The sequence below is a fragment of the Bubalus kerabau genome, chromosome 18 (assembly GCF_029407905.1).
Source record: "Bubalus kerabau isolate K-KA32 ecotype Philippines breed swamp buffalo chromosome 18, PCC_UOA_SB_1v2, whole genome shotgun sequence".
NCBI classification, from domain to species: Eukaryota; Metazoa; Chordata; class Mammalia; order Artiodactyla; family Bovidae; genus Bubalus; species Bubalus kerabau.
Genome location: NC_073641.1, coordinates 12120363 through 12133132, shown reverse-complemented (window position 1 = coordinate 12133132; position 12770 = coordinate 12120363). Strand labels below are relative to the sequence as shown.

At 44.5% G+C, this 12770-nt stretch overlaps 1 protein-coding gene across 3 annotated transcripts in view; it reads left to right on the top strand.

Annotated features, from left to right (window-relative positions):
• The first annotated feature begins 3725 nt into the window (after window positions 1–3725).
• Window positions 3726–12770, top strand: part of OCLN (occludin) — a 49600-nt gene continuing 40555 nt past the window's right edge. For 2 of the 3 annotated variants that reach the window (XM_055555061.1, XM_055555063.1), the window contains exons 1-2: window positions 3726–3864; window positions 11135–11250. In XM_055555061.1, the coding sequence (XP_055411036.1) occupies window positions 11201–11250 (50 nt within the window). In that variant the 5' untranslated portion in view covers window positions 3726–3864; window positions 11135–11200. Of the gene's footprint in view, window positions 3865–3958; window positions 4097–11134; window positions 11251–12770 lie in introns of those variants that run through there. The other variant, XM_055555062.1, reaches the window with a different exon arrangement.

Genomic DNA, 12770 nt, shown 5'->3' with positions numbered 1-12770 from the left:
CTTTTCTTCCAAGGACTAAGCGTCTTTTAATTTCATGGCAAAAGTACACTATAAAATAATAGACGTGTTTATAAATGTAAGAGTATTAGGAAATGTTCCCTTGTTTAATTATAAACCAAGTGGAATGTTTAGAGATTTCAGTAATCTGACAGGGAACCTTAAGAGGATTAACCTGACTTCCCCAGTGTTAACAATACTAATTTAAACTGCATCATTCAAAAGCTACCTAGTCATACAGTAGTAATTGTAGCAATGACTTCCACAAAACACACCAATTAGATTAATTACTCATTAAGGCTGTCATTTTTTAATACCTTATATTTATATAACCCTTTTAATTCCTTAAGTATTGAACTGTGCCTTAAGATTTAACGTATGGGAGAGTCACATCTCTAACCATTTAATTAGATGCAGGGAAGTGGGTGGAATTGGACTGAAATTTATTAGCAATGCTGACATTCCAGGTTGGAACACAAAGTGAAGCAGGACTTAAGAAACCTAAATTCTAGCCTTCTATATGAACTCACGGAGAAGGCAATGGCATCCCACACCAGTACTATTGCCTGGAAAATCCATGGACAGAGGAGCCTGGTAGGCTGCAGTCCATGGGGTCGCTAAGAGTCGGACACGACTCAGCGACTTCACTTTCACTCTTCTCTTTCATGCATTGGAGAAGGAAATGGCAACCCACTCCAGTATCTTGCCTGGAGAATCCCAGGGACGGTGGAGCCTGGTGGGCTGCCGTCTATGGGGTCACACAGAGTCGGACATGACTGAAGTGACTTAGCATTAGCATAGCATACAAACTCAAAGGCTTTGGCATAGTCAATAAAGCAGAAATAGATGTTTTTCTGGAACTCTCTTGCTTTTTCCTTGATCCAGCGGATGTTGGCAATTTGATCTCTGGTTCCTCTGCCTTTTCTAAAACCAGCTTGAACATCTGGAAGTTCATGGTTCACGTATTGCTGAAGTCTGGCTTGGAGAATTTTGAGCATTACTTTACTAGCGTGTGAGATGAGTGCAATTGTGTGGTAGTTTGAGCATTCTTTGGCATTGCCTTTATTTGGGATTGGAATGAAAACTGACCTTTTCCAGTCCTGTGGCCACTGCTGAGTTTTCCAAATTTGCTGGCATATTGAGTGCAGCACTTTCATAGCATCATCTTTCAGGATTTGAAATAGCTCAACTGGAATTCTATCACCTCCACTAGCTTTGTTCATAGTGATGCTTTCTAAAGCCCACTTGACTTCACATTCCAGGATGTCTGGCTCTAGGTGAGTGATCACACCATCGTGATTATCTGGGTCGTGAAGCTCTTTTTTGTACAGTTCTTCTGTGTATTCTTGCCACCTCTTCTTAATATCTTCTGCTTCTGTTAGGTCCGTACCATTTCTGTCCTTTATTGAGCCCATCTTTGCATGAAATGTTCCCTTGGTATCTCTAATTTTCTTGAAGAGATCTCTAGTCTTTCCCATTCTGTTGTCTTCCTCTGTTTCTTTGCATTGATTGCTGAGGAAGGCTTTCTTATCTCTCCTTGCTATTCTTTGGAACTCTGCATTCAGATGCTTATATCTTTCCTTTTCTCCTTTGCTTTTTGCTTCTCTTCTTTTCACAGCTATTTGTAAGGCCTCCTCAGACAGCCATTTTGCTTTTTTGCATTTCTTTTCCATGGGAATGGTCTTAATCCCTCTCTCTTGTACAATGTCACAAACCTCTGTCCATAGTTCATCAGGCACTCTATCAGATCTAGTCCCTTAAATCTATTTCTCACTTCCACTGTATAATCATAAGGGATTTGATTTAGGTCATACCTGAATGGTCTATTTCTGCTTTATTGACTATGCCAAAGCCTTGACTGTGTGGATCACAACAAACTGTGGAAAATTCTGAAAGAGATGGGAATACCAGACCACCTGACCTGCCTCTTGAGAAACCTATATGCAGGTCAGGACGCAACAGTTAGAACTGGACATGGAACAACAGACTGGTTCCAAATAGGAAAAGGAGTACCTCAAGGCTGTATATTGTCACCCTGCTTATTTAACTTCTATGCAGAGTACATCATGAGAAACTCTGGGCTGGGAGAAGCGCAAGCTGGAATCAAGATTGCCGGGAGAAATATCAATAACCTCAGATATGCAGATGACACCACCCTTAGGGCAGAAAGTGAAGAGGAACTCAAAAGCCTCTTGATGAAAGTGAAAGAGGAGAGTGAAACATTTAGAAAACGAAGATCATGGCATCTGGCCCCATCAATTCATGGGAAACAGTGTCACACTTAATTTTTGGGGGCTCCAAAATCACTGCAGATGGTGATTGCAGCCATGAAATTAAAGGATGCTTACTTCTTGGAAGGAAAGTTATGACCAAATATTGAAATGCAGAGATATTACTTTGCCAATAAAGGTCAGTCTAGTCAAGGCTATGGTTTTTCCAGTGGTCATGTATGGATGTGAGAGTTGGACTGTGAAGAAGGCTGAGCGCTGAGGAATTGATGCTTTTGAACTGTGGTGTTGGAGAAGACTCTTGAGAGTCCCTTGGACTGCAAGGAGATCCAACTAGTCCATCCCAAAGGAGATCAGTCCTGGGTGTTCACTGGAAGGACTGATGCTGAAGCTGAGACTTCAATACTTTGGCCACCTCATGCGAAGAGTTGACTCTCTGGAAAAGACCCTGATGCTGGGAGGGATTAGAGGCAGGAGGAGAAGGGGATGACAGAAGATGAGATGGCTGAACGGCATCACCCACTCAATGGACATGAGTCTGAGTGAACTCCGGGAGTTGGTGATGGACAGGGCAGCCTGGCGTGCTGTGATTCATGGGGTCGCAGAGTCAGACACGATTGAGCGACTGAACTGAACTGATACGAACTCAAATAGCAAGAACTGAAACTGCCCTATTCAGCAGTGCATTAAAAAAAAATTGAGATACAACATATAGATAAGTGTACACATCGTTCAGTGTAGACTCTGAGTTTTCCTAAATTTAACACTCCTTTGGGAACAGCCCCCAGAAGAAATGGAACAGAGACACATAACTAGGGCTTTTTTTTTTTAAACCCCTTAAACCAAAGAGAATATTCAAATCGTTTAAAACCCCTGAAAAGCAGACTCTCGGTCCTGTCATAGTTAAACGTGGGGAGGAGGGGCAGAGGGTCCTGAAATGGTAATAATGTAAATCGTAATATACCCTTAATTTTGATGGCAAATTTACCATCACCAGTATCTACAATACTTCCAACCTCACTGAACCAGTCTTGAGTGACAGTCTTTTTAGCGATCCAGAGATTTAGAAGCAGTTCCTAAATTTACGCGTGACATGTGAAAATCTCCCACATCTAGCTGCTTCTTTCCAACAAAAGTTTAATCAAATTTTTGAAGCAGGAAACTTTTGTGTCAGGTCGTGCCTTTCTTGCCGAAGTACTGAGCACCCTAGAACACTTTAGGAGGAACAGTCTCTCCAGATTTCACTCGCCAAACATTCCGCAGTTGTGCCCGAAGAGCTCCGAGAGCTTTCTAGGGTGGCTCGGGACCACTCTTCCCCAGCCGGGAGCCCGAGCCCCTACCCGCCGCCACCCCTCTGCTCTCCGTCCCCGCCCACTTGGACCGAAACGCCGCGCTGTTCCTTTAAGGCCGGACGCCGCAAGGGTGTGCGGAGAAGGGCCGGTTCTTCCCGCCTCCTTTTGCACCGCTCCCTTCCCCCTCCCATCGGAGTTTCAGGTGAATGGGTCACGGAGGGTGGAGGCCGCCATACCACTCCTCCTCCCTAGCGTCCACCTCCCCCTTTCTGCTTCTTCAGGCGGAGGCGGCGGGACTCCGCGGAGAGCTGGCCGGAACGCCGAGTAGCCCGCGCGGGGAGCCGCAGGTGGGGCTCGCGGGCGCCCGGCCGCGGACTTTCCGCACCCGGGCCGGGGGTTGGCGCGCATGCCCGGGGGGCAGGCGGGCAGGGTGGGTCGGGGGAGGAGGGGAGAGAGGAGGCGGAGGGCTCAGTCCCCAGCTGAGTCCAGGCTGCGCGCAGGCTCTCTGCAAGGCGGCAGGTGCGCCCTCCAGGTGAGCGCACGCCCAGGCTCCCGCAGTGTTTGGTTCGCTGAGAGAAGGTGAGAGCTGGGCGCGGCGCCGGGGGCCCCAAGGCCCCTCCGTGCACTGTATGGTAGGGGAGGCGCAGGGAGAGGACGCCCCGCGGTGGTTTCGGTGGCGGTTTCGCTCCAGGCTTGGGACTCGCGGCAGCCGGAGAGGCTCGGGGCGGCGAAGAGAGCCGCACCCGGCCAACTCGGAGCCTGCCTCCTGGGTCGAGGGGCTGCTTGGAGCCGCCCATCTGTTCCTTCCGCCGAAACGATTCAAGCCACCACCAGTGTCTAGGCGGCGTGGGCAACTTTTCGCTTTCTTAGGGGCCGGCGGGAGATTGGTGACCAGCCAGAATCCTGCGACCGGCTCTCCAGGCTGCAGTTTTTTTTTTTTTTTTTGGTGGGGGGTGGGGGGGGTGTCCCTGAGGAGAGAGCCTGAGCTTGAGGAATGAAACTAGAGGGGCCGCTTGCTGGCCCGGGCGGGGCGGCTGGGACTCTGGGAGGAATGTGTTGTTCTCCGCCCCCATCTTACCCCTCTGGGTATCCCAGGTGGAGAAGGGGTGGCAGGGTTTAATCCGTGCAATATTCCTGGAGTCCTGGGGTGGGCCGAACGGCTGTTTTCAACCCCCTTGGTGGGGAGTTGTTATGAGCCCGCGTCGATTTAAGCCGCCGGGGCGGGGATTTAATTTCGAATGAAGCTGTATTTCCAGGGAAGCCACTCATGCTTGGGATTCTCACCCTTGACCTAAAGGCCGCCGCCAGGTGGGCGGACCTGCCTCGGGCGGTCCCTGCTCACCCAGCTAGGACGCGTACTGCCCGGTGTGCTCCTGGACACCTGCACGTGCTCCTAGCCAGACCGCCGGCCCCGGGGTGCGACCCCGGGCAGGGCCGGCCCCGCGCGCCGCCGACACGTTGCCTACGTTGGAGGAATTGTGCTGGGCAGGTGGGATGAGGGGTCAAGATGCCCCTTGCAGTTGGGAGAGCAGCCCCGAGCCCCTTGTCTCATGTCCCAAGTGAAGCGATAGAGTCGGGGGAGAGGGGCGGCATCCTGAAGCTGGCCGGGCAACCTGCCCACCTGGGAAATGACCCGGTACGGGGAGAAGGCAGCCTTCCAGGTCAGTGTGTGGCCCTCACGCACAACAGGTGTATTATTGAGATCCCGGGAAAAGAGAAACCCTTCCCCATTAAGGGACTGGTCCCTTTTTTGTGATTGAAAACGACTTCTTCCCAGATGGAGGAAGATTTCTCAAACTTTTTATGTATTTCCTAGTGTAGCACTGTTTCTTTTGCACTGTACACATTTAATATTTTCTCTTCTTGGTGTTTTAAAATAGACATTTTAAAAGGTGGCACCACAGTAATTGATACCTCCGCAGACAAAGCAGCAGCACTGTTTTTTGTCGTTTTGCATTTATTTGGTTACTCGGCGCCTCTTTTGTTAGAGTGTGGAGGCGAGGAAAGGGAGATTTCCACAACTTCTAGGAAATTTAGGAAATTGATGAGCATTGCCTCCCGTGTGTAAGGAACTGTGATAAAAGCCTTTTGTACTTTATGTCATTTAATCATCCCAGCATCTCTAAAAGCTAGGTCTGATTAAGTCGCTCAGTCGTATCCGACTCTTTGCGACCCCATAGACTGTAGCCTACCAGGCTCCTCTGTCCATGGGATTTTCCAGGCAATAGTACTAGAATGGATTGCCATTTCCTTCTCCAGGGGATCTTCCCAACCCAGGGCTCGAACCTGGGTCTCCGCATTGTAGACAGACGCCTTTCCCGTCTGAGCCACCAGGGAAGTCCTGAGTAAACACCAGGGAAAGTAAATATATATATATATTTAAATATTTACTTGGCTGCACTGGGTCTTAGTTGTGGCAGGCATCTAGTTCCCTGCCCAGGGATGGAACCCAGGGAGGGTTAGCCACTGGACCACCAGGGAGGTTCTGGGACAGTATGTTATTAAAGGGACAGTTCTTGATATTCCAGTGGAGAACCAGATTTGGGGAGCTTTTCTGGAATTCTCTACTTTTGACTAGTCCCTATGGCCTCATATAAGTGTTCCCCATCTGGCTTGATGTAAAAGTAAAACTTTCTGTTTTCTTCTAAAGATAATGCTGTCATTTCTTATGTTTCAAAATGATGGAAGATTGCTTTCAGCCACATAAAGTAACTGATCCAATGTCCTTCACCTTCCCAAGGAGAGACCTCCCAGAAGAAAGTTTTCTTTAGCTGCATTTCAAGGCTTACGTGATTAGAATATTTATTGGATTTTTTTCATCCATATTACTATTTATAGAACTAATGGAGTAAAAACACCGTGGTCACACTTTTGTAAAAAATTTGCCCCCAGGTTGCAGCTGTTCTGTAATTTAGTGCTTTCCAGTCTTGAATGTGGTGAGAATCACATTGAGGATCTTATGAAAATACAGATTCTGATTCATAGGTCAAAAGTGGAGCCTGGAATTCTGCTTTTCTACCAAGTCCCCAGGTGATGCCTGTACAATTTTCTCTCCCTTTCCCTCACACTGTAAGCACTTAACTACTTTTGTGGAACTTGAAGGATTCTATTTCCTGGGTGTTAGTTATGTGAAGAACTTCAAGGCATTCACTGCTGGATTGAAATCCCAACTCTAATATGGGCTATTGTTCTCTAAATCAAATATTGATTGCACATCTCTGTACCAGGGACTAGATCTAGGGATCAGGAATAAGAGTGAAGATCAAGACAGACATTTAAGTGCTTGGGAAGGTGGTATTCCTTTTGGACTGGAGAAGATTGTAGTTTTAAAAAAATTTTAAAAATAATTAAAGGGGAAATTTGCTCTGAAAATAAATTGGTGGATGGGGTGAGATACTGGGAGGACATCTCTGAGGAGGTGAAATTTGAGCTGAGAACTGATGGGGAAATGCCTGCTATGTAGAGATCTGGGTGTTCTAAACAGGAAACCCTCAAGATAAGGCCCTCCTTGAGTTGACATCTTTATTCTAGGGAGTGATTTTCAAATGTATGGTGTGGTTAAAAAATCGTCTAGAGAGCTTATTTAAAATGTGGTTTCTGACACAGAGCTAGTCTATTTCAAAATCTGTCTAATTTCAAAATTTTAGATCCTTTACTAATGATATGCCTATAACCTAAATAGAATCATTTAATATCAACTTTAAAAACACCTTAAACGCAGATTCATGAAAGGAATGTGATCGAAAAGGAACAGACTGCCCTTAAATACAATGTTTGTTTATTTTTACTTATTGACAGTTTGCTTTAAGTAATAATTTTGAAGCACAGCATTTTCAGGTCTTTTTATCTACTGAGATTATTTTGGCCAGTAAACATTTTAAAAGAGAGCACTTTTTATTTTTTTTATCATCAGCTGGCTTTAAGTTTAACATACTCAGTAAGGGTCAACTCCAAATTGGCCCTGACTCCATCCAGTTCAGCTGTTTGCCAGAGCCTATGGCTTTTCACTTCTCATTTTACTTTTTCCTTCACTCAGCATACACTTATTGTCCAGATACTGTTAATGTTGCTGTGCTGGGCATTGGGCAACATTCTTGGACCTCTTTTTCCTATTGTCATGGCCCTAGAACTTAGTCATAGGCTGCCTTGCAAGAGCCCTTAGAAGTCAGCCCTGCAGTCCAATGTCCTGCCTCTCCACCTCGCCAAATACCAAACAAGCTTTGCAGAAACAGCATGAGGTCAAATTGTTATTTGTTGTTTTGGGAGGGTGTGTGGAGAAACTTCCTAACATTGAAATGAAATCTGACCCTCTGGAGGTTTTTTTTTTTTTTCTTAAGGAACTCTTTCTAGGGCTACAAAGACAGCTCTTCAGCTCCTTGAAGGCTGCCATAGTGGTTCCTAATGTTGAGTGCTCCAGGCCAAACATTTCCTGTTTTTCCAGTCATTTGTCTTAAAACATGGTTTTTCTAGATCTTTAACAATCCTAGTCTACCTCCTGAAGAGGCACCCAGTTGGAACATGATGTTCAAATTTCAGGGTTGTGCAGGGGTTTGTTTCTTTTTAATAGCTGTATCATATGTAGATCTAAGCACTAACTCTGTAAATAATGCCTGAGATTGGAATAACTTGTTAGCTTTGTTGAAATTCTGATTAAGGAAATGTTCTTGTTTCCTGCACCGAGTCTTGGTTGCTGCATGTGGGATCTATTTCCCTGGCCAGAGATCTAACCCCAGCAGCCCTCTGCTTTGGGCGTACAGAGTCCTAACCACTGGACTGCCAGGGAAAAAAGTGAAAGTGAAAGTGGCTCAGTTGTGTCCAACTCTTTGTCACCCTATGCACATTGCAGGCGGATTCATTACCGTCTGAGCCACCAGGGAAGCCCAGACTGCCAGGGAAGACCCAAGGAAATGCACTTTTAAAAATGAATAGTTACTAAGCCAGATTTCCCTTATCTAGTACTCATACTATTTTTTAATTGAATTTTATATTTTTAAAATGATTTATTCCTGCCACCAATATTTAAAATGAATATAGTACACATAAGTGCCTAAACACTTAAATTTCTCACTTTCAGAATAATCATCTTGCTGAAAATGCTTTTTTGCTCATCTTCTTTAATACATTATCTTATCTACTACCACATCCCAAAGAGGATTATCTCCCTCTTTGACTCAGGAAGTTAGTGATGCTCACAGAAGTGAAGAAGGATTTGTCCCCTCAGATTGTGAGCTTTTTGAAACCACTTGGTTTGTTTTAGTCCATCATTCCAGCCTTATTGAGACCTTGATCAATGTTGATATACTTGTAGCCAATGAGTTACTTATCCTTTCCAGTGTCTTGTCAACTGCAAATTTGGATACACTTGTCCATGTTGTCTGGGGTCATGACTAGAGACCTCCCTCCAGGTGGACAGAAGTGGTGCGTTCATTCATCCTAATTAGGCTCCATTATTCAGCCCAGTAGAAATCTGCCCACCCACCCTCTGTACCAGTGGATGTGTCCAAGAGTCTCAGGATTCTCTCTGCATTCCCCTCATCTGCCAGTCTGGTAACCTTCTCAAAAAAGAAAATGCAGTTAATGTGCCATGACTTGTTCTTAATGAACTTTCTGAAAGTATTCACTTCATAATTTGAAATCTCCGTTCTTAGGGGAGACATGACAGCTGAGCTCCGAATCCAGGCAATGGTTTGGAAAGCAAAATTGTCTGGATTTTTGATGAAGCTTAAAACTGTAGCCTGAGTCTGGATTTAGAATTTTCAGAAGCTACCGTTGAGCCTGGAATTTTTGGCATAATCTTGAATGAGGGGTGCCTAGCTGTAGAAGAGGTAAGATTCCTCTAAGGTCAGCGTGTTAGTGTTTGATGTTCAGCTTCAGAAATAGGGTGCCACATTTAATAGTATTTAAATTCAGTGTTCCTTAGTTCTTTTTCTAAGCATAAATTAGGAAGACAGTAAATCTGGACTTTTTCTCTTTCATAGCACTGTAACATTTTGGGTAAATTGCTTATCTGTGTGTGTGTGTTTGGGTGCTAGTTACAGAGCCATATACACTTACGATTTGTGTATTTTTCTTTATGTTATACGTCAATAAAGCAGTTTTTAGAAATAAAAGAATGTAAAGAAGTTGTCTTCTCTCACTGTGTTTGGAAAATTATGCTAATCATGTTGGTGTTACTGACATTTAATATACTTCATCTTTGACGTTTTACCGAAATACATTTGGGCAATATTTTATTGAGAAATTTGTGATTGACTGTTCTTAAGGGTGTGGAGGATACTTGCTGTTGATTTTAAAGAGCAAAGTTTAAAGAGTTTGAATTGATTTACTATTCTTAACAGTGTAACATATGATTACACAACCCTTTTGTTTGAAAAAGAAAAAATATTAAAGACTTTACTCAGGTTATAGATCTTGTTCATGCCCTTCCTCCTGTCTGCCCCCAGGCCTCTGATTCTTTCTTGCTAAGTCTTCCCTGTTATCTCCAAACTGCGCTTAAGTCACATAGTCCTAAATAACGCCTGTTGCAGTTGCTGTTTTCTTGGTGCGTTACCTTCGGGAGAACTTGGTCTCATACTTAACTTCCACGCGCCTGTGGTGCTGTGTAGGTACTTAATAAATACTTGTTGATTAGGTGAAATTGCCTCTCAGATGTTCAGAGATTTTTGCTTTGAGGGATTTTTTTAGAACAAAATTATTCTGCTTTTCTCTTAGTGAACAGGACTCTAATACAGTGTATGTTTGATGTTTTTTCTTTTTTGAAAATTATATTCCATTTTGAAGACTAGGAAAAGGAGATAAGCAGAAAACGTCCACAATCCTAAATTCTTAGATGCTTTTGTAACCCTTTTAAATGACAGAAGCAGCATACTTTTAAACCAGACTATGAGTTCGTTAACATTGAAGGGCTAGAATATGCTAGACACAACTGTATTTGCATTTTCATATGCATTCTCATATGCATTCTCATTTTCTATGAACTTTGAAAAGTAATGAGGTAGAATAAATGTCTTTTAAGAAATTTATGTTTATACATCTTTGTGTTCTTCAATGACTGTTTTTTAAAAATACCATTTTTACCTATTACTATTAACAGCTTTGTGAAATTTTCATTGCTGGAACTTATAATTTCAAGTTTAAGCTGTATTCATTTGCCAGTGATGTGCAGAGCATAATGTTAGGTGCTCTGAGGACTACCAGGCCAAATGATTCCTTGAGGATGTTGTTCAGTTGCTAGGTCCTGTTGGACTCTTTGTGACCCCATGGACTGTAGTCTATCAGGCTCCGCTGTCCATGGAATTTCCCAGGTAAGAATGCTGGAGTGGGCTGCCATGTCCTCGTTTAGGGAATCTTCCTGACCTGGGGATCAAACCTGTGTCTCTTGCGTTGGCAGGCGGATTCTTTACCACTGAGCCACCAGGGAAGCCCGAATGATTCCTACCCTCAGTGATTTCTTATGCTCAAAGAATTCATGGTCTAATGTGCAAAAATGACAGTGGGAAGGACAAGAGAAATAACCATGGAGTGAGACGTCATTCGAGATTGCTGTCATTCGTTTTCTTAGTGATGCAAGGAAACCGAGCTCAGTAGTGATGTCATTACCCTACTTCTGTTGCTTAGATTGGCTGATCTCAGGAGGCTCCGGCAGTGCTCATCCTAAAGATCAAGTGACCACCGACACCAGCCATGTCATCCAGGCCTTTTGAAAGTCCACCTCCTTATAGACCTGATGAATTGTAAGTAAATATGTAATTCTTTCTTTTTTTTTTTTAAGGCCTTGCTTGCGAGATTTTATTAATAGGTTCCCAACCAGGAATTGAACTCGGGCCCTTGGCAGGAAGTGAGAGCACAGTCCTAACTGCTGAACAGCCAGAGAGTTCCTCCTTTTTCTTTTTTAAAAGTCTATTACATGTTAAAAAAAAAAAGTGTGTAGTTGAAACTTTCATCTGTTACGTGTTTGCTTTAAAAATAAAATGACATGGATTTGTAAAATCAAATTGAACCAAAGGGTATTCAGTGAAGAGTGGGCTCCCCTCTTACCGTCACCTTCCAAGATGACAGTTTTTTCCTGCAATGGGAGCTGTTGTCACTTGTTTTTTCATTGTTGCTACAATATAGTCTGAGCTTATATTTGTATGTATATTTGTTTTTAAAAAATGGTATGAAGCTTCCATAGTAATGCCTTATTTATTTGTTTTTGTCTGTGCTGGGTCTTCACTGCTGAGAGGGCTTTTCTCTGGTTGCAGCAAGCAGGGGTGCTCTCTGCTGGTGGCGAGCAGGCTTCTCCTTGTGGTGGTTTCTCTTGTTGCGGAGCGCGCACTCTAGGGTGTGCGGGTTCAGAAGTTGAGGCGCGTGGGCTCAGTAGTCGGGGCTCCCGGGCTCTGGAGCACCGGCGCAGTAGTCCGTGGTGCATAGGCTCAGTTGCCGCATGCCATGTGGGATCCTCCCAGGTCAGGGATCTTTACCCATGGCTCCTGCATTGGCAGGTGGATTCTGTACCACTGAGCCACCAGGGAAGTCCTTCAGTGCCTTATTTAGATGACCATTGGCAGTAGTCAGTTTTTCAAATGGCGTGTTTATTGAGAGAGAATTCACCCACTATACGGTTCACCCATTAGAACGGGCAGTCCAGTGGTTCTAGTGCATCCCTTCACCACAGTCGGTTTTAGCACCTTTTCATCATCCCCTTCCCAAAGAAGCCCCTCTCCAGTAGCAGTCTCTGGTTCCCCTCAGTACTAGGCAACCACCAAGCCCACTTTGTTTCTGGATATGTCCATTCTGGACATGTCATATAAATGGAATCAAATGTTTGGTCTTTTGGGACTGAATTCTTTCACTTGGTATGTTTTCCATGTCCTCATAATCTTTATTTTTTGGAGCAGTTCTGGGTTCACAGCAAAACTGAGAGGAAGACATAGAGATTTCCCTGCCCCTACACATGCACAGCCTCCCCCACTATTAATATTTCCCACCAGAGCGGTGTGTTTGTTCCAGCTGATGAACCTCTACTGACACGTCACCTGAAGTACATAGTCGATACTGGGGTTTTCTCTTGCCAATGTCAGATTCTTCACAGGATGAGCACTGTGTGTTTTGCCCTTCACGGCACATCTTAGTCTGGACTAGCCACATTGCAAGTGTCCCATCTGTCTGTTGGGCTAGTGGCTGCCATATTAGCACAGCTACTCTTGCCTGGAAAATCCCATGGACGGAGGAGCCTGGTGGGCTGCAGTTCATGGGGTTGCTAAGAGTTGGA